General features: G+C 38.4%; 1 protein-coding gene across 11 annotated transcripts; it reads left to right on the forward strand.

Moving 5' to 3' along the window:
• The first annotated feature begins 620 nt into the window (after window positions 1–620).
• On the forward strand, window positions 621–21837 carry LSM14A (LSM14A mRNA processing body assembly factor). 11 transcript variants are annotated; one of them, XM_059825123.1, is made up of 10 exons: window positions 621–980; window positions 9049–9212; window positions 10594–10726; window positions 11799–11921; window positions 13778–13954; window positions 14264–14326; window positions 15098–15277; window positions 16770–16941; window positions 17833–18061; window positions 19993–21837. In XM_059825123.1, exons 1-10 carry the CDS (start codon window positions 860–862, stop codon window positions 20014–20016), a joined length of 1386 nt encoding a protein of 461 aa, XP_059681106.1. In that variant the 5' UTR covers window positions 621–859; the 3' UTR covers window positions 20017–21837. The 11 variants fall into 11 exon arrangements, with proteins under 11 accessions (XP_059681106.1, XP_059681108.1, XP_059681109.1 ...); XM_059825125.1 differs by having other exon boundaries at window positions 19997–21837; XM_059825126.1 differs by having other exon boundaries at window positions 15104–15277.
• Window positions 21838–22094: the final 257 nt, after the last annotated feature.

A 22094-nucleotide genomic window follows, 5' to 3' on the forward strand; every position in this document is an offset into this window, starting at 1 on the left:
TTTTTTCAGGATTAATTCCATTTAGTCAAGATTTCATCAACAGTTGCATTGCTTAGTGTTGCTTGGTAAGATCCGACTATCTCAACACTCTGCCAACTGAGTAAAGGGGAATCCCCCTTGAAATACAAACTAAATAGTTATCATCATCTAGACTTCAGCTCTCCACGTGACTGGATTCTAAATTGCTTATTAAGGATCACAAAAATTTAGCATCCAATGATAGGTGGCTTAGGCCTCTCAAAAACCCCCCAAAACCCCAATCACCAAACCTACTTTCACATCCCCCGGTGTTCACAGGCTACGGCGGGGGGTGTCCCAAGCTGCGAGCTCCAACTCCCGGCGCGCTGGGCGGGAGCCGAGGGAACCGCACAGCCCCGACCCAGCACCCTGAGGCCAGGCAGGGAAAGCGCGACGAGGCCACAACCGAGCTCAACCTGTCGTGCGAGGCGGGAAGGCGCTGGAGCGCTCCGGCCATCAAGGCCGCTAAATTAGTTTCCCGAGCGGCCCAAATGGCCGCCCCCGCCCCTTCAGCGGTCCCCGCCCCCGGCCGCCAGTTCTCGCGAGATCACCTCCACTCCCGGCATCCATTTCGCGGCTGGTGCCAGGGGGGGCGGCTTTGAGGGAAGATGAAGGTGGCGGCCATGTTGGGAGCTTCAGGGCGCTTTTGGTGCGGGGTGTGCTGAGGGAGTCTGCGCAGGGACAGCCGTCGCTGGCGGCTCGGTGGAAGGTCGAGCTCGAAGCGGAAGGAGTAGAGCGCCTACTACGACTCTGAGCCGGGCCTGTTTAGTTGCTTGTGCCCGGCTTCAGGAGCGCTCGGCAGGGGAGGAGAGGGGGTGTCCCTGACCGAGGAGTCAGCACCATGAGCGGGGGGACGCCCTACATCGGGAGCAAGATCAGCCTTATCTCCAAGGCCGAGATCCGCTATGAAGGGATCTTGTACACCATCGACACCGAAAACTCCACTGTGGCCCTGGCCAAGGGTAAGGACCTGGCAGAGTAGAGGACTGGGCCCTGGAGGCCCAGCAACGCCTCGGGGAGGGGGCGGGAGGGAAGCGGGACCGCGGTGTATGCGGCGGCGTAGGGACCGTTGGGGGCCCGTCGGGGATCGAGCAAGAACCTGAAACCGCGGCGGAGTCGTCCGTACCGTTGTGGCGATGAGGAGGCCCGGGGTGCGAGGGGGAGGCCTAGAGCCTACGAGGGCCCAGCAGCAGCTGCGAGGGGGCTCGGCGCAGCTTCGGTAAGAGCCCGCGTAGTTTCGGCCGGAGGCGAGTTCCGCCGCCATCCTCCCCGACGGAGCGTCGGCGGCGGGGCTGTGGCGACCCGCGGCGCTTCACGGCGGAGGTGGAAGTGAGCAAGGGGTTGGGAGAGCGTCGGCGCGACAGAGCTGCGGAGGCCCCTGCTCCCGCCGCGCGGGCTGCTCCCCCGGCTGCGGGGAGGGGTGTGGAAAGCCCAGAGCGGCCGTGGCGGGACCGTCACAAAAAGCAGCTAGGAACGTTACCTAGTTAGGAGCTGCTAAAAGGAGTCCCGAATAGAGTAAAAGTATGAAGCCCGTAGCGCTGGAAGCGGTCCAGAGTTAGTGCGTAAAAGTGAGCAGGAGGAGGAGGCTGGAAAGAGGATTTCTTTGCATCGTAAGAATTCCAGATCTGCAGGGTACAGGGCCGCGTATGACTGACCTCTTCTGCATCGTGGGGTGGGAGACAACTCGGGTCTAAAGGGGATCCTGTGAGTGCTAGGTTATCAACAAAGAAGGCTGATCGTGAGCTCTTCGTTTCAGAGGTTGCTGTGTGGCCCTGTATAAACCGAAATTGAGCACAGACACTGGCATGAGAATGTATTGGCCAGAGAATATGTATGTGTGTGTATATACAAAAGTTAGGAAGGTATGTTTACTGACAAGAGAGTCAGACTGGGGAGTAAAAAGGAGGATCTTTGAAACTGGACATCCGAAGGACTTCGCTGTTTTCTTGTGCGTGATGATGCACTCTCAACACAAGTACATTAGCCGTGGCAGTGAATGTGTAATATTAAGGTAAAACATTAAGTTAGAATTTTTAATAATGTCTTTATAATAGATTCTGCAAAACTCCGTGGTATTTTACTTTACACTTCTTGACTCTGTGAAGTCTTGCTAAATAACCTAAATGCATATGTAGAAGCGAAGAGTTTATCCAGCCATTAGTTAAGGGGAAAAATTGCTCCTTGCGTAAGTTAAATATTTGGGACTGAGAGTATTCCGAACCTCAGTTCCTGTTTGATATTGTAGGCTTAGCATTCTAGCATAATAACAATCTGCTATGTTTTACATAGTTGGTGTGTATAATAGTTGGTCTGTGGAGTTGATACCATGTAGCAGTTTGTTTGCTTTCATCTCTAGTTGGCCTTTGTAGTAATTCTTGTTTGTGTGCCTTGTCACTTTAAGGGCCTCTTCTTCCTCACCTCCTCCCTGACAATTTTTATTTAAGAAATAGATTGCTTTGTTTTGTAAATTCTTATATGTATGCTTTGAAACACCTTATAGTTGGTTTGGTCCCAGGCTTGCATAGTTCATTTATGGGGCATTTAGCTTTCATGACGTGATTTTTACTTACTTGTAAAGTTGCCTTAAGGTTAAATTACCTTGCTAGAATTGCATTATCTGTTTAAAAAGGATAACTAGTATTTGTTCATATGAGAAAGGATGAGCACTGTGATTAATAATAAATGTTTAGAAATTCCAGTTGCATGCTGTGATTGTTAAGGTTTGTACAAAAGCACTGACAGGAATCCCATCCTTGAGGAACTTGTGATAGTCTTGCCCTAAATTAGACAGATTTGGTGCTGACCAAGCCAATTTTGCATAACTTCTCAAGAGTGGTTAAGGCATGTTATGGCATATCTGCCAAAGTGTACATATTTAAGATGGATCAAAATACAGTTACAAATCTAATCTACTCTTCTCATAGCTCTCATCAGAAATGTAAATCTAAACCATTAAATTTGCTTTAATAAAACTTGGCTGAGTTAACTGAAGAATGTGTGTTTTGTAATATAGTGTCATGATTCAGAAGACAGTAAACCAGTATTTCTAGACCACCTGGAACCAAAAATCCTGAGATTAATCTGGAAGCTGCTAACAACCATATTAGACTGTAAAACAGTTCACTGTGCTCGTGAACAAAATGCTCAACTCTAGAGTATTCAAGTTTTTGAATGAATGAAGGCTTAGGTCATGTGAATGTGGTGTGATAGCATATATGTAAGGTGACAAGTGTGGTTAATTATGGCCAGGTCTGCATGTGAAAGAAGATCGTCCTTTTGAACTGTCTGTAGCTGTAAATATGTTGATCGAGTAATAGTCCTCTCTTCTTCTGGTGGTGAGTCTAGAATTCAAACCAGAACTGTTTACCATGGATCTTTATGACAAATGTCAAACTTTCTGCCAGCAAGAGACACCAAAAAAACCCCCAAAAGATGACTCAATGCTCCGCTATGTAGCTGGCTTCATGTGACAGTTACCTGGGTTGAGTGCAGGTCAGCTTATCATTATTAATTCCCTAACTGAAATCACTGAAATTGTTTGTCATATGAAGTGCAAAAGCAGAGACAGAACCTGTTCTTGAATAACTACAGATTTGCCTAACAGTAGGACTTCAGTGGGCTAAACTGAAGTCTGAGATGAATCTCATGAAGTTGTACATGTGGAATGTCTTAATTTATCTTAAATCTTCTGGGGTTTTAGATAGAAATAAGATTTTGGGGTTGCTAACAGTGTACTGATCGCAGTCTTGAGTTACTGAGGGGTAATCCCCTATAGTTCTCTAATCAGCATTTTATTTACAAAATTTTGATCCTTTCACTAGAAAAAGTTGTTGTCTCTGTCTCATGAGTTAGGGGAAGCTAGCAACTGTTTAAATATTGAGCATAACATTTTTATCCTAAGCTGGTGTCCAATAAGGGAAAGCAATGTGTCCTCTCACAAAGTGTTGTGTATATTGTTATTTAAATAACAGTGAAAAACTTCAATCTATACCAGATTACAAATATTAAGCAAGTTATACAATTATTTGAGATTTTTATATATTATTGGTGCTTATGTTTTCTTTGAATTGCCAGCTTTTCAGAGCTAGTGTTTGGAACCAAAAAGCACCCACTCTTATTCTCAAGTTTCAAGTTAAATTAACTTGGAATGTCTTTCTAGTTCATATTTCTAATTCATACCTAATTTTTTAAACATCACTAAGTCCAAGCAATTTAAGAATAGAGTGTTTGTAAGCCACAGTTATAAGTAAAATTTTCTTGCTGTGAAGTGATTGCTGCCCTACCTGGCGGCAAGTGTAGAATAATCACAACTGATGGTGCTTGATCTTGCATATTGCAGCATTAAAAACTAGGTGTGATCTTTCATGCAAGTAATACATTATGCCTTTCTAGTTCACGGCACAGATTTAGAGACATGGATTTTTAACGTAGATGGACTGTGTAAGAACAACCATACTGGGTCAGAAAAGGCTTTGTTCCCTGCCAACAGTAGGGAATCCTTAGGCATGTGAGTATAAGAAACAGAAAATTATATACTGTCTTTCTGGTATAATGCATCAATTTTCACTTCTCAGCTGTTGGACCATTGAGAATTGCATTTGGAACCATTATAATTAATAAATATTAATGAAATAGCTTTCAGTAATTTAAGAAGTAGTTAAACTTCTGGCATTTTCAACCATCTGTGATAGTTTTCCATAGTCTAATGACACATAGAAGAGAAAACTTCCCTTTCTTTTAGACTTTTAAACAATATTAATTGGGTGAAAGACTCAGTCAGAAATGTAGACAGAAGAAAGTTAAGTTTCTTGTGAAGACTTGAGCATTTCCTGTAGTACAGGGGTGGGACCAGGAAAGGGAAGGGTTAAATTTTTATCAAGTTTTTACGAAGTTATTTTTTAGCCAGATAAGTGACATGCTCCCTCCATGTCTTGAGATTTAGGGCACATGTACCAAACCAGCCCTGTGCATAGTGTGTCACAGCAGAAAAATTCCTCTTGTTAAAGCCTTCCCTCAATATTTATCTCCCTGTTAACTCACCACCACTACAAGTAAGGGAATGCACACTGAATTAATTGTTCCGAAGGTATGAGCCTGCCACAAGCTGGCTCCTTCACATTAATACTTTTCCTGTACTGTGGTGTACAGGCATCTGAGCATGTTTACAGGGAAAGGGTTGTGGTGTTTTGAAGAGAGATGGCAATTGAAATGACTTGTTCTGGTGGTAGTGGTGGTCTCATTTTAATCATGCTTCTCATGGGTACCTTAAGAGTGGGGAAAGACTGATTTCTGTGTATGCGTGCTACATATGAAGTAAGACTGATGAGATTGTGTCAGTGCTGCGTACAGAGACTGAACTACATATTTGCAATAATTCACATTATACAGGAACAGTCCTCTTTTGCTAGTAGAATATATAGCTTAGCTTCTGATTAACACAGTATTTTTCTGTGTTAATCAACAGGTAATAATTTCTGTTAACTGATAGGGAAAGTTGCAATGTTTTCATTGGGTGCTATAGTAGTATAATACAGTAATATGCATTAAAATATAGTATAGTAGTATCATTGAAGTCAGTCAAAATCTGTACAAAAATTTGCTTGCAGCACTTTACACATGAAATTGGTGGAAGTACTTGGGCATAAAGTGGCATACGTTAATCCTGTTAGGCTCAACAGTGTTAGTTTCTTTCTAGCTGGCTACTTCAGTGTGTGTATTTATACTGACAAAAAAAAGTTTGCTTTTAACATGTGACGGTTGTGGTTTTGCTTGCAAGTCACAAAGCCAGTTTAGCTCATTTAAAAAACAAAAACCCAAAAAACATAAATTGACGAGGTAAGATTAAATGGATTTACCATAGTCTTGGTAAGTGTTACAAGGTTATGTTATCTTTCACGTGCTTATTTTCATTTCCTCTCACTCTTCAGTATTTTGCTATGTATGAATCACTGCACCTTGTTCTGGAGGAAGGATGTAGTCTGAGGAAATACCTCAAGAGACAGAGCTGGATAGAGCTCTAAGACTGCTGCTGCTCCAATACCTTGTCTTTTTGAGACTCTGGCAACTTAGTATTTCTGATTATGCAAAACTATGGTAAAAGGTATTTCTTTCTAAAATCCTATTGTACTAGCCACCTTTAATATTAGACTTCTTTCTTTAATGAGCTCAGATTATGTTAAATCCTAATCCAGGCTAGGAAAGAAAAAACTGTAAAGATAGCTATCCCTTTGCAAAATACTAGAAGTAATATTCAACTCTTAATGTTATACTACTCTCTGAAGGACCTAGTTGGGATAGACACTGCAAAAACATTGAGTAGCCTTTAATCTAAACTGCTTTCTTAGATTGTCGCGCATGCAGTTCTGGTTCTTTGCTTTGGAAGGAAATTAGACTTGAGGACAGTTATTTTTGTTGCTTTGGAGTGAAAGGGGAAGGTTGAACCCAAAGTCAGAGGAGTTTGCTTACCCCTCTTCAGCAGAGCTAATTTTCATTGGACAAAATTGTCTTTATGTTTTGCAGAAAGTTGCACTAAAACCAGTTTGGTTGGGGCAGGGGAGAGGTAGAGAAGAAAAACAAACTCTTAGTAGCAACTCTTGATGTGTTTTATTGCAAAACCATTGACGACCTTATCAGTGTCATGAACTAGTTGCGTAGACAGCTGAATCCTCTTAAAGATGAATTCTGATTTTTGGTATTGAAAATAATTCCTTTTGTTGTTTCCTTTATTTTATGATGGGGAGAAGGACAAGTTCTTTTTGACATACAGTAAAATCCCTTTACCTCTTATACAGTGTCATTAGATGGAAGTTAGGTGGCTAACTTTTTTTAATTGGTTTAGAATCGAGAAAGGTAATTGCTAGGTGTTAAAACTATTCCTATATGTGCCTTGTGCTGTTGGTATTAATAGTAAAATACTTATCCATGCAGCATAGCTCTGACTTAAGAGAAGTACTTTCAAAGCAGATTCCTTCCATAGTTCATCAGATTTTTATTTCTATGTAAAGGTGAGATGTGATCCTCTAGTTTACCACCTTTTTTGTGGGGTTGCTACTGCTTAGTTCCTTCACGTTAGCTAGAAAGTAAAATACTTCAGTAACTTACTGATCACACTCTGGCCATTTTTGTGCACCTTAGTAGACAAAATGGCTACTAGAGCAATCATTTCAGTGTGAGATAGAGAGAACCAATACAAAATAAATTTTGGTTGTACTTACCAAGACAGCAGGTCAAATGATGGAATGAAGGGCCAAGTTAATTTACTAGTTATCTGATAAATAGAGTCTAGGATGGCCAGAAAGTGAGGTTGGATCCTCAGTCAAGACAGTGAAATAAAGGCCTGATGAATAAAAATCAACAGAATGAACTACAATAATGCACATGACCAATTGATAATGTTAAGCTATTGTGTATTACTTTTAGTTAATTTCAGCAAATTCTTCAGCTTCAGATATCTTTTTCTGTAGAGGAAGAAAAGACAGATTTATAACAAACTCGCTTAACAGTATATGTCTTTTTACAGCACTTACATTTTATAGTACCATTCAGAGCAGACTTTCAGATACACAGAAATAGAAAAGTTGATTAAATTCAGCTCAGTAGATGATAGGAGTATGAACAAAATAATTGTAACCTCTTAATGTTATTTTTCATTGTAGTGTGGAGTTGATCTCTTTACCCCTGAATTGTGCTTCTCAAAAAGATTTGTAATACTTGACTGATAAGCTCTGTTTATGCAGTACTAGAAGAAGCAGCGATGGAAGATGGTTGGTGCAGCCTGAGAAATGACTCAGTATCACTTTATACAGCTCTACAGGAAGCTCTACTTTTCTTGACTAATGGTTTTATGGCTGCAAATAAGTGCCTAATGATGTCTCCAAATTGTTGATGCATCTGAAAATGGAGGCAAAACTAATTCTGGTAAATTAAAACAAAATACAGATGTTTTCTCAGCATAACCTGTAGCCTTACAAAGCACAAAAAAAAATCTTAAAAGGCTAGAGCAAAGATAGTCGTGAAGGATTGTTAAAGCTGCTGCAAGCTGATGTTCAATAGAATGTGACTCTCATGGGGTTTTTCTTGTTTGGTTGGTTTTTCCTTCTCTGGTTTCAATTCATTGTTTGGTTTTTGCTTACAGAATTCTAGCTCTTGGAGACATATCACTTTAGATTTTTTTTGTTTGTTTCATTTTATATTCACCTAGAGTTGGTAATCTTAAGGTGAGGAAGAGTCTTTGAGAGGGTAGTGAAAGTAAAGTGATTATATGTAGTGCAAAGGGAAAAGCATGATGAGCTTCATCACTATGCAATCCGAAAACTGTTGGAATTTGGCTAAGTACATACAAATAAATTTAATGTCTTGGCATGTTGCACGCTATTCAGGCCTACTTAGGAAGATAGTTGTGCCCCAGTGAGTTTACTTAATTTGACAGAGATCATATGAAACTTACACTAGCATGAAGAATGCATTTTGCTTAGTGAAAATTGTCTGTACATACCACAGAATTCCTAATTTTTATTTAAATCTTGATTCAGACCTTGAATCTATTGAGAAATACTTTGCTTTGGGTAATTTTTAATATTCTAGTTTCTAGTAGTATTAGCTTTTTTTTTTCCTGATTTGCAAGTGCAGAATATGAAGTTTGTAAACTCATGTAGTCCTTGATTCACAGGACTGATTTACCAGCCTTTGTTGGTGTTCCTGTTCCTATAATGTCCAGAAAGCAAAAAAAACTGCTTTGCTGCTTCCCTTTATCCTCACAAGAGAGTCAAAATACTCAACATTTGAGTGATAGTATAAGTGATGTCTCAGTAAGTCTTTCTGCTTGATTTTTAACTGAAATTTGTAAGATCTAATTACTTGTTTATGTCTGAACAGTTGATAAAGGCAAAGAAAATGCTGCCTATTTAATAAGCTTTTTTGCTCAACAGCATTTTATTTTTATTTAAAGCTGCTGGTGTCTGCAGTATATTTGAAACCTATTTGTTGTATTTGGGGTGTTTTTATTTTTTTTCTCCCTTCCCAATTTTGCAGTTCGCTCCTTTGGTACAGAAGATAGACCAACTGATAGACCTATACCACCTCGTGATGAAGTCTTTGAGTATATTATATTCCGTGGCAGTGACATTAAAGACCTAACTGTCTGTGAGCCACCAAAGCCTCAGTGTTCCTTGCCACAGGACCCTGCTATTGTTCAGGTAAGTCAAAACATTTTTAGATGTTTGTTGCTGAAGGCAGAACGTGGTAGCTTTAAGTGCTCTCTAACTGAGTGTTTAAAAATTAAAATGTTTGTTGCTGTAAAGTTCACAACCCAATGTAAAGAACTCTGGAAAGATTTTCCTCTTTTGAATCATGTGAAAATCAAGGTTGAAATCTATCTCTAGCACAATGCACTGGATACCAAAGCTGCCAGTTTTTAGAAAACAACTAATGACTTTTGGTAGACCTTGATGCCTTTTTTTGAAAGGTACTTGGCTTAAGAGGACACATATGCGAGACTTCTTGGAAAGGTGAGACTTGGTGTGCTGAAACCTCCCCAGATCATTAGTGATTTTCTTGTTTGTTTTGTTTTCTTTTGGATTTTAATGTTCAACTTCTTTTTGCTGACTATAACTTTAAAAGTGTTTCATCTAGCTATGTGTTTTTAAAAAGGCTTCATACTAAAGGGCAGTTATTTGAAAAGGGAATGCTTGGTTGCTGAAGAGAAAGCAACTTACAAATTGAAACCTTCAGGATTAATTAATCTTGTTATTTCATAGTAAATGGACTGACAGAGAGTTATTTTTATCTCTGAAATTTGTTGGCTTTTTGATTGTGCTTATGGGATGTCTTAAAATCATCCCTGAGGGCAAGATGGAACTTCTTGGTTCAAATGGAACTTGATAATTCCATGTAAGTGTTTGCATTTCTAATGTTTAATTATTCCATAAGATAAAATTCTTGATACTTCCATATGAAGTACCCTTGCAATCGTCTACGGTCTTTTGGTAAATTTGGTGCAACTCCTCCTGTCGGTAGTTGAGAGCTTTGAAATTGCATTACTGCTAAACCCAATAATAGTAATAACCCCACCCTCCTCCACTATGTTTGGGTCTTCCATTGTTCATGTGGTTTTTGAAACTTCAGGGAAAAAGATACGACATTTTCCAAGTTTGCCAACAAAAGCTTATACTTGTGTTTGCCAAAAGAATCCAGGATCTGTGGTTCTAGGGAAAAGATTGCCAAATTTTTATGGTACTGTCTTCACAAGTTTGTGATACTGGAAGGGTAAAAGTACTTTCTAAACCGCATACATACTTGTGAAAACGTTTTTTTGCTAACTGTTGTCTGTTTTGAGTTGTCATGCAGAGTAATGTGTGTAATTCATTATTTTTGTGCTGTCTTTGCTTCTGTGTTAAATTCCTGATGCTAAAAGAAACAACTTCATGAATGTTAAGGTCTTATATATGTATTAGCCACAGTGGTGGTGCTAGGGTGAACTTAACAAATAGTTTTAGAGTTCCTGCATTTCTTGCCTTGCAGAACAATTTGCTGCTTCTTGTGTAAACATTAATTTCTGAAAGTGTGTTTTGTCTTTAGTCTTCACTAGGATCCTCAACTACATCTTCATTCCAGTCTGTGGGGTCCTATGGTCCTTTTGGCAGAATGCCTGCATACAGTCAGTTTAGTCCAAGCCCGCTGGTGGGGCAGCAGTTCGGCGCTGTTGGAGTTGGTATGTTAATTTTTATTATCTGGTGTTTTCCTATAAGTGAAGTTGCACGTGTGTGCATAGACAGTAATTAATGCTTATAATTCCATCAGCATCTTATCCTAAGGGCAGATCCAAAGTCTTCAATCTGTATCAGTCCCACAGTTTAGCTCAAAAGTAGTGAGCTTTTTGTAGCCTTCACAGCTCAAATCAAAGCAATTACGATTGAGAACTAAACACCGTATCTCAGAGGGACAAGTGGGGAAAGGTTCCTGTATTCATGAATTCATTCTTTTTCATGTATATTCACTACATTTATCATGTATTCATTTTATTTCACAAGTGGTAGAGGCAGCTCCTCCACAAAAGCCCCATAGCTGTGCTGTGGACATCTGGTATCCCAAGTTGACCACGTGGTGTGTGCCTTAACCAAGGCTTTGGATTATTCAGCAATCCATGTGCCAGCATAGTCCTCCAGCTATTCATGAGATGTTAGCTTGGCATGAAGTACATGCTCGAAGTATTTGTGAGCTGCATGGGTTAGCTGCTCCTTTATACTGCAGACACTCTCCAAGACTCGCCAACCAACTTTCATTCCTCCCTTAAAGTTTTTTATTGCACCTTTTAGTTTTTCACAAAGGAACTTACGTTCTTATAACTGTTATGGCAACGGTGTTACTCCTGGTACTGAAAATGTTAGCCATGTGAAAGGAAGGCTGTAGAATTGGCCATAATTTGATACCAGTTAATAAGATGTGACAGTCATATTTTTGTTTAAAAGATGTTACGTGGAAATACATACCAATAACATTTGTTTATTACTCTGTAAGATGCTGTCATGACTATGCTATGTTAATACTTGTGATACTAAAGTTAGCAGTACCCTTTTATTTTTGGGGTTTTTTAGATATAAAGTCTCACCAACTTACTACGAATACATATATTACATTAAACTTACGTGTATGGGAAGGGCAGACTTACGTGTATTCTAGAATAACTGCCTAACATGGCTTCACTAATCACTTAGTGCTAATTTAAAAAAAAGAGTAGAAAAAAGTCTAAACCAGGTTTTACAACTGTATTATTTCTTTCAAAGCAGGAGGTTCTTTAACATCTTTTGGAACAGACTCTTCAGCCAGTGCTAGCATGTCCCAAAGCACTGCAGTTGGTTCTGCATTTACAACAGATGCAAGATCACTAAAAACACAAATGTCTCAAGGTAAATAATTTTGAATAACTCTGATCTTTTTTTTTGACCAGCCGTGCCCCTCTGATTTAGGCGATTGCTAGAAATGCTAACCAAACAGCTGAATTCTGTCATGAAAACACTTGGTATTAAAACCAGAAAACACTGAGAGGCTTTGTACTTGCTCTTTAAATGTGTTTTCCTACGTCTTGGCATGCTGCATAGGTAACTGTTAGCAACACATTTGTTGTTGCCCCTAAAGCATCTATATTGAAGAGTAGGACTTAATTTAGTTGAATAATGTTAGAAAATAGGTGCATATGGAAATTAAATATCTAGTTTTATTGGTAGTATGACAAAACTCAAAATACTTCACACTGCTTGAATTGTGAAGTCCTTCAGCCTACAATTTTTAAATCTTTATTCATAATGGTATTTTTTTGATAATGTATATTTACATAAATAATATTAACAGCAGACCTGATTGCATGTAGAGCTAGTGACACAACAGTTAAGTCAGCTTAATAGTAATAGAAACTGTATGAGTAGTTTGTGTAATATTGGAAAAAGAAGGTAGACGAAAAAGGAAATTCTTAATGCTTTGTGAGTGGCAAAGAAAAAAGAAAGTAAATGTTGAGCAACTTCACCCTCACTTTTCATGCAAATGCGTTAAGATTGTCCCTCAAAATCCAAAAGACATTATTTCCTGCTCTTCCACTCTTCATTGCTGTGAGTAAAAGTGTGTGCTAAGAAACATTCCTAATGCTATTTTTAAGTTTATGCAGTTGTGTTAAAAGGCAAAACACTTCACTTACAGCAAACAGTTTTTTTCCTAAATTCTAGTTGAGATTTGAGTACAAATTAGGACTGCTTTCTAGGATTAGTTGAGTGGATTACTAAAAATAGGTTCTACTTCATTGCATTAATTGAAGGGGGGACAAAAAGTATGCTGAGCATTTACTGTTTCTCTGTTGAAAGAGTAGCTTGGTTTTCCATAGGTGAAATTAAAACCTGTATGATTCTTGGACTTAAGGTGTGACATATGCTCCAGATGAACATACATTCTGCCACAAAACTTCCTGTGGGGCACCAACAAGATTTTTCTCTGTGTGTTTGCTCTTAAAAATATTTGTCATCTTTGTACATCATAAGTGTGGTGTGGTTGGTTTTGGCGGGTTTTTGTGTTTGGGGTTGTTTTTTTTCTGCTTTTGTTTAGCTTTTTTTTATGGGATACAACATTATTCTTTTCTTACTGGGACTTTAGTCTTAATCTAATTTCTTAGTAGATTTACCTATATGGTGTAATAAACTTGTCTGGCCAGATGAAATGTCTCCATTCTAAACATGATTCTGACTCTAGTCACTTGTGGTGCAAATTTAAATGTATGAACAGCACTTTGTGAGGAAGCTTTCATAGCTCCTTCATCTGCATTATGCCGGGCACTAGCCATCACTGTTCATTTATTTTGTGGTGATCATACAACAGAGTGCACTAGATGAAATGAAATTTCAGTATCATAACTGTATCTCTGCCTTTGGGAGCAGTTACTTTCCACTTGGCTTTCTAGGGAGGCAGAAAAAGTATTTTTACCTCCAATCAATCAAAAAATTTCATTCCACAGCTAAATGCACATCATGGATGGGTTGGTAGGGATTAATTGTCCTACCCATTTTTTTCTTTTAGACTGGGGGAAGGGGAATTGCTAAATATCCTTCATTCTGGATTAGTGGATCTGAGGGTGCAGAAATATTTATTTCTTCTTTGGACACAGCTGTCTTGACTGGTAAGGCAGATAAACCTGTCAGTCTAGATTGGTTGAGACCAGTAACTCAAATTTGTGGATGAGAAATAACTCTTTGGATTTTGGTTTTGTTCTGTTTTTTTCCAGGTCGTTCAAGCCCTCAGATAGATCATTTGAGAAGGAGCCCCACCATGGAACAAGCAGTACAAACAGCTTCAGCCCACTTGCCTACTCCAGCGCCTGTTGGGAGGAGGAGTCCTGTACCAGCCAGACCTTTGGTGTCTGCTAGCCAAAAAACATTAGAGAATCAAGAGCATAGACGAGGTAGCTTTGGATAATTCTCATACGGCTTATTTTCTTCCATACACATATGAAGTGCTCTTTTCAAGGGTAATGTGTAGGAATTTTCCTGCTGTCCATTGCTAGTTGACTGGTCAGCAGAGACCTGGATTATATATATTTCTTTTTAAAGTCAAGTGTATATTCTAATTATTTTTTTTTCTTTCATGACGTTAAACTTGTTTACTTCATAGGCTTGGATTTTTTGAAATCTGAACTATATAACTATATACAAAAGTATGATCAAAAATACCTAATTGGATAAACAAATAATTTTTTTATTTCCAACTTTAGCTGAAGCACACAAGGTTTCAAGATCAGAAAATGAGCTCAGAAATGAAAACAAACGACAAATTGGTAAATCTTGTTTTGAGAAAATAGCTGTCATTGTTTTCAGACTTCATTAAGTTTTCTAAAAGTCTGCTAAAATACAACATTGTGTATACATTTGCAAAGTGCTAGGACTTTGTTTCTAATGTCCAGAAAGCTTGCCATTCAGGTTATGGTAATAAAGAATGTATGTATTTAGAATGCTTTCACATAATTGTTTCTAGTGGGTAACAGTAACTTTGCATTGGGTCAGAATAATACAAGCACAAAAAGTCAACATTAAAGAGGAAATATCTCCTGGTGCTCTATATTAAGTGATTTGAATAAAAATGCAAAACCAAGCAGTATTCATGGATTTATAAACACAATAGCATAAAATAAAACCTGTTACCTTTCTATGAAAATACGTGACGGAAAAGCCGCTAACATTTTAACTCTTCTTCAGAAAGTTTTTTATGACTCTAGAAAGTCTTTCAGTACCCAAGTTTAGTACTGTTTGCTTTCTGTGTCACTGCTGTAATTGCTGTAAGTGAATTTACAAATTACAAGCTGCTCCAACAGGACTTTTAACAACAGAAGTGCAGGAAGAGGATGCATGAAGTCCCAACCTGTTACCCCAGGAATTTAAAAAAAAAAAAACAAACCACACAACCAAAAACAACCCACACACACAAAAAAAACCCCAAAAAACAAAACACACACACCCAAAAAAAAAAAGCCCCACCCAAAAAACCCAAACACCACCACCCTGAAAGAAAAAACAATCCACAAAACCAAACAGAATTTCCCTCTTTTCAGTTCCAGGTGGACCTTCAGCACGGAGAGGCCGTGGGGGTCACAGAGGGGGCCGAGGAAGATTTGGCATTAGGAGAGATGGTCCGATGAAGTTTGAGAAGGACTTTGACTTCGAAAGTGCAAATGCACAGTTCAACAAGGAGGAAATTGATAGAGAATTTCATAATAAACTTAAACTAAAAGGTAAACCCATTTTTGCTTTAGATTTGAGCATGGATAAGCACCGTCTTGCTGTTTTACTGCTATGTTGGAGAACAACTTTTAAAAGGCATATCCTACTAAGTCTTGTTTGTAGTCATTTAAAAAAAATAAAAAAATAAATCAATGAACAAGTAAACTGAGATCATCTATTGAATTAATACTTGGGTCAGTATTTGAGTTTTGAAAGAATTTTAACTAGCAAGTATCATACATCATGTTCTAACAAGTCTGTTGGTTAAAAATGCAGATTACTTGAGCAGAAGTCCCAATAGTATGACTTTACTTTTGAGTTCTGGAAAAGAGGCAATAAAAGAAAACCTGTATTTTATGTTTTCAATTATTAATAGATGAAAAGCAATCACAAAAACATGAGTTTGGGATCAGAACTTTGCTGGAGGACACACAAAAGTTTCAGTTTAAGAACATTTCTGGCATTTCTTTGCTTTTACCCTTTTCCAGAGAAATACAGGAGTAGTTCAGATCCATACTGCCAGCACTTTCGTTTTGTTTTCTAGCAGGCTTCTAATTACCTCATTCTCTTGTGACCAGCCACCTGTTCGTTACACTGCTGCTGCTATTTTTGGACAAAATCGTTACAGGTTAAAATAGGGAGTTCCCTATTTCAGTAAATGACCGGCTAGAAGCTGGGAAACAAAAAGCAAGAATAAATGGTCACATTTCAGTGTAGAGAAGAACCACCAGTAGAGTCCCATAAGGATTTGTTCTCTGGTGGTCTCAGTTTGCTGTTGATACTATTTTTTTCAGAATAATAAAGAGGAATGAGAAAGCTAGCCATGAAAAGCTATATAAATATTTTATGAGACAGAGTGGTAATTTTTGTGTGTGTGTTGTGGGAAGGTTGAGCTGGTTATCTAAAGTTTATGCACAGCATCATGAGATTTAAGCTGTAAGCATTTAGGAATGAGACTTTAAGATCATAATAGCTAGTTGCATTGAACCATCAGCTTCTTTTTCAGTACCAGTCAGAACAGTAAGTTGAACTTGAGGCATTATTAGGAAAAAAATATATCATAAAGTCAGTTCCCAGCATAGTATCTCAAATGCTCGCCCTGTGTCCCAAAGGAGATAACAGCAAAGTCAGAAGACAAAAGAGAAGTGTAACAGGGATGAGCAAAAACATAGAATGGCTTTTGTATGAAGAATGACTGAGTGAGGCTTTTAAGTCTGGAAAGGAGGTAGCTAGGAGGTTATAAAATAGATGGCTATTAAGTCCATTCTGCCACAGGTTTTTTTGTTAATTAAATCTACAGACATTATAGAGGATGTCAAACCTCCAGGCAGCAGCAGCAAAGCATCGTAATTTATGTGTCAAATTATTTGACTTCCACATTAACTTTTGGAGGGGTTTTGTATTTTTGAGCATTAAGTATAGTTTGTGTCTAGGAATAAGTTAACAGTGCTGTCTTGTTTAGTATGATGGTCTGGAAGGCTTCTGTTTACTTTTGTTTTCCAGAAGATAAACTTGAGAAACCAGAGAAGCCTGTAAATGGAGAAGACAAAGGTGACTCGGGTGTTGATACCCAAAATAGCGAAGGGAATGCGGATGAGGAAGATCCACTTGGACCCAACTGCTACTATGACAAAACCAAATCCTTCTTTGATAACATCTCCTGTGACGACAATAGGTATGGCCTGCAAGGGGAAGCTTGTTAGTCTAATTCATGCATGTTTATGTCATAAGGTAGTGTCAGCACTACTCATTACAATCAACTCTGAATCAAAAGTGAGTAGAGCTTGTTTCTACATGCAGTGGGCGAAAATAAAACAGGAATATGAAGCACAAAATTTCTTTGTGGGCAAGTGCAATACATTAATAGGAAGACATTTTTAAATGTTGTTTTAGAACCATGCTTCTAGAACTCAGTGTACATACTACAGCATCTCCTTTCCAGATTTACTACAGCAGGTTTTTTGTTTTGTTTTGCTACTAAATTACCACTTTAGTTAAATCAATTATGACTCTGCTTTGGCAATGGTTTCTAAGTAGATTACATAACTGTCTTGGCCAGTAGGTTTTTATGAATGGGAAGATAGCATTTCAGGAAAATTAAAGCTTATCTTTTGCTGTTGCCTTTTTATTAGACAAGATGATGTGGATTGCTGACCTATTTTGAATTACAGGGGGGAGGGCAGATTGTTTTGTTATGCTGACAGCTGGAACAAATAACATCTGTAACTGCAAAATCTTACTGTCTGTTTCTTCTTTTAAATTGCAGGCAGCTTTTATGTATTTTATTGTATGATGCTGTGTGCAGAGGGTACAGACTGTGTCTTTATATATGTGAAACTCCTAGAGTATTATTAATATATAATTAATGATACTGTAACACAGCCCTTTTCGCTGAGTTAAATGAATTGTGGCAGACATCTAGACTCTTGCAAAAGAGATAATTTGGAGATTTACAATGTGATTAATGTATCATTTTCCATTTTGTGGGCTTTCTGTTGATTCTAAGCCAGGCAGTCTTCCTTCTGAAGTGTGTTTTAAAATAATCCTTGTTCCTTTTGTGTCGCAGAGAACGGCGACCCACCTGGGCTGAGGAAAGAAGATTAAATGCCGAGACCTTCGGAATACCGCTGCGTCCCAATCGCGGCCGTGGAGGGTACAGAGGCAGAGGGGGGATAGGCTTCCGAGGTGGAAGAGGACGAGGAGGTGGAAGAGGTGGCTTCACTGCCCCCCGAGGATTTCGTGGTGGATTCAGAGGAGGTCGTGGAGGCAGGGAGTTTGCTGACTTTGAATATAGGGTAAAATATATTTAATCTTACTATGACCTGATCCACTGGTTTTGGAAACTAGTGGTAGAAATACTCCTACTTTTAGATTTGATGTTGAACTAGAATTTCTTGAATAGTATTTTGCAGGTACTCTGAGGTACTTAATTGAAAGTCCATTAATGCTGACATTTTAGTTACATAGCATCATTTTACTATCCACAGCAACCAAAAAGAAAAGCTACCTTTCTTCACATGCTGTAAATATTTGTTCTGTAGCTGGAATTGAGGAGAGAAAAAAAAAGTATAAGTTCTGCAGATTTAATACAAGTGTTAGAAATGTGAATTGCAAGGCATTTTTCTAAGCAACGTTGTAAAATGTAAAAATTGAGAGGGAGTAATTGAATTTGCTTCTAGTATACAACAAACTTTTTTAATTCTTTGTGAATAAGTTGGCATAAAGGCTATAGACTTCTAAGATCCTATATAACCCGTAAAATAAAGTAATTGAAGTTACTGAAGCATAGTGATGACCCTTTGCAAAAAGGAAGGTAAAAAAATATTTGAGTTCTGTAAGGTCATGAGATCCTGTGACACACACTTTTTTTTAACTATAACTTTACATAATTATATCTAATAGCTATTGGGAAAGCTAAGGCAGGATTGATTTCTTTCAGCCAGTCATTCACTAAAAAGGAACTGTGGGAGATAGGGCATAAAAGCTTCAAAAGAAAAGCCCCCTGTTCCATCCCATAGAGAAAGTGTTTTTAAAATATTAAAATAAGTACTACTGCTTTATTTTTAGTTAAATATGAATGAACCTTAAAGTTAGTTTAAGCATTATACACAAGCCACCATGTAAGTCTGCTAACTGAAGTAACTGGATGCACAAACATGGTTTCATAGTCATGTAAGCATAGAAATAGTAATTTGTTCTGCAAGAGCTGTGATGGCTAAAGAGCAGGCTCTTCCTTTACAGTAGAGTTATGCAATTTGTTGCTTTTGCAACACTATTAAGACATCCATTTCTCTGTTTCCTGTCGAAGATCTTAACTCTTCCTCAGCCATCTTAACTCAGCCATTCAGAGGAAGGACAAAGTTAGTTGTCAGCCTCAGCTAGTAAAGTGATGTGTTCTGTGCTAGTGGTATCTTAAGGGCACTTCCTAAATTCTCCTCTTCATGAAAGCTCATTGATCATACAGATTATGTAAATCAGCAGAGCTCAGTTGCTTGCAAAACCAAAATCTTTTAATAATTTCAGTGCAGGCCATTTTTCTTGGCGTTAAGCATGCATATTCAACTTGAACATTAAGGAGTAGAAATAGTATTGGCATACTGTTTAGAAACAGTAACAAGTAACGATTAGCCAGATTGGTGCAAGTCAATGTAGGCTTTTACAGTTCTGACTGGGACAGAAGAACTTTTTCTGGTAGCTTACTGCATGAGCAGTTAGAGTTTTGCAACACAAAATCTTTGTTTTCTGTTTGAAGACTTAAATATTTTTATTTAAAAAAAAAAAAGGGGGGGAGCCTTTTTTCATCACAGAAGATTTCTGACTGTCCCTCGGATGTCCCCTCATTAGTTTGCAATAATTTGTCCTGTGATTTAAAGAAATTCTTGGTAGCTGAGCAGGAATTGAAATGAGGGGTTGGAGATCAAAGATTTGAATTTCTGAATGTAAGAATTTCACAGCCTTCCAGAGAAGTAGGAGGTGGTGTAAAGACCGAGGATTTGTGCCACTCGTTGAGTCAAAGTGACGAGCTGCTTCAGCATGTGCCGGACTGAGGGTGTTCTGACCAGATGCTAACTTGATCACATAGGGAGGTCTCCTTTCTGATTGCAGAAGATGGGAGGTAGCCATTGCAGTGCATCTTCTCCCAGTGCTGTTCCCCAGATTAACTTCTGATTTTTGTTAATTAACTTGAACAAAATTAATTCTAACATTCTACTGTTGTTCCCTCTAGAAAGACAACAAAGTTGCTGCATAGTCTACAAGAAAGCTGAAACCGTGTGAACATCTAGATCTTCGTGATCCAGAGAATTAGTTTCAATCTCTGCAAAGAATGAAGTTAATTTGCTGTATACTTGTCACCAGCACTGGGATTTAACTATTTAATTTCAAAGGGGTGTAATGCAGTTACTTTTGAAAAATGGCCATCTTTGAAAACAGTGAGCATTAAATATATTTGAGACAGAAGGATAAGTAATTTCTTATGTATAGTTAATTATAAAGCAGTACTTCGATGGAGTTTAAGTATTTTTTCATCACTGAAAGGATTTTTCTTATTACTAAACTGTATTTGATAATTGCTTCAAGTTGTAAGGACAATTGTATGCAGAAGGCCGTCGATACTGTGAGCGTTTTGATCCACTGAAGGTTGTTTTTTGGAAATCCTGTAATATCCCTTTTGAGATAGTTGTACTTTTATCAACTAGGGTGCTGGACAGTAGAAAACTTGCTTTGTCAGTCAGATATGTACACACAGTAAATACTGTTTCTTAGGCAAAGGAAACTTTTTATATAGTTGTAAAATTCCATTATATCCCATTGCCAAAGAAACATTACAAACTTTGTATAGCTGTATAAAAAGCAACTAATTTTTTAAAGAATAAACATTTTTAAGTCGGCAAACATACTGTGTTATTGCAAAAGTTGATATGCTGAAGAACACTGAAGTAGTTGGGTTTTTTCTTTAGCAGCTTTTCAGGCTTGAATGTTTGATTTTATATTTGGACTATAATGAAGATTTGAAAATGTTCTTCCATTACACGAAACTGGATACACTCTACACTTCTCTTGCAAGAATTTGATTTTGTAGCTTCTGGCATATCACAGGATTTGACCAAATTAAGGAGGTATTTTCAAATAAGGAGCAAAGAAATTTTCAAATAAGGAGAAAAGAAATTTTCGTATGTCAAAATTTGCAATTAATTTTACTTAGTGATTAAATATTAACTTTTTTTAATAATGGACCAGGCACACAAGTTTGTGATTCTCCTGGAATGCCTGGGACAGAGATATGTCTCCATTTGTCAATTCTTGAGATGTTAACTTTGTTGTAATACCTGTAGGCATAAGCAATTTAAAGAATTCTTAGTGTTTGAAGGTGTTTGCATTTTGATAGACCATAGCTTGGAGACATTGAGACTCTGGTTCTAAGACCATGAATTCACAAATGACATAGTATGGACTTCTTGCCAATTCTGAATGACTAGTTACAGCTTTTTGATATGCTGAAATAGAAACCTGGTCATTTGTGTCTGTATCTGTATATGAAGGCCACAGGAATAAAGGGATCCAAAGATTAAAACGTTTTGCTCTAATTTGCTGATTTTTTTTGTTTGTTTGTTTTTTGTTTTTTACTTTATCTTCAAAATGTTCAGTGGTGATAAAGATGTGGAAAACTGCACTGTTGGAAAATTGGAATATTTAAAAGTGGTTGATAGAATCTTAATTTTATAACTTTTGTATAGCACTACAAGGAAGTATTTTGTAATTGGTTTCCTTATTAAGGTCAAGTATTTGGCAACCGTAGAAGTTAGGTAATACTGTTTAGTAATGTTTTTTGCATGTTAACAACAATGCCTTTTGGGATCCACAAATCATGACTGAACAACTGTCGAGGTTTTTGACCGTGGAGGCAAGTGCTGTACTGTTGCAATAACTATGTATACTGTATGAGGTGTCCCAGGCGTATTTAATCACGATGAATTGTAAATACCGGTGGTAGGTGCTGTGCGGGTGTGAACGTGGCAGCCTTTCCCCCGGCGCGGTGCGTGGCGGCGGGGCGCTCGGTGCCCAGCAGGCAGCAGCGCGGCAGACCTTCAGCCTACCGTGCTCCACGAAAGTGAGGGTTTCTCTTTTTTTTTTTTTTTTTTTTTTTTTATTTTAAACCAGAATAAACTGTTCAATAAAACCAGTCTTGTGGAGGTTATTGCTGGTGACTGACAGTGCTGTTCCGGCAGGAGGGTCAGTGGGCTGTTCTTTGCTGGAGCTGGACAGAAGGAGGCTGACCCCCGGGACAGAGGCGGGAGGAGGGGGTATTTCACAGGATCGTTTGGGTTG

This window comes from Gavia stellata, chromosome 15 (genome assembly GCF_030936135.1).
Source record: "Gavia stellata isolate bGavSte3 chromosome 15, bGavSte3.hap2, whole genome shotgun sequence".
In the NCBI taxonomy this organism is placed as follows: Eukaryota; Metazoa; Chordata; class Aves; order Gaviiformes; family Gaviidae; genus Gavia; species Gavia stellata.

Excerpts from the sequence above, each read along its gene's own strand:
- LSM14A (XM_059825125.1), top strand. The coding sequence starts at position 860 with ATGAGCGGGGGGACGCCCTACATCGGGAGCAAGATCAGCCTTATCTCC. Across the intron at positions 15,278-16,769 it reads TAATAAACTTAAACTAAAAG|AAGATAAACTTGAGAAACCA; the intron begins GTAAACCCATTT and ends TTTGTTTTCCAG. Across the intron at positions 18,062-19,996 it reads TTGCTGACTTTGAATATAGG|ACAACAAAGTTGCTGCATAG; the intron begins GTAAAATATATT and ends CCCTCTAGAAAG.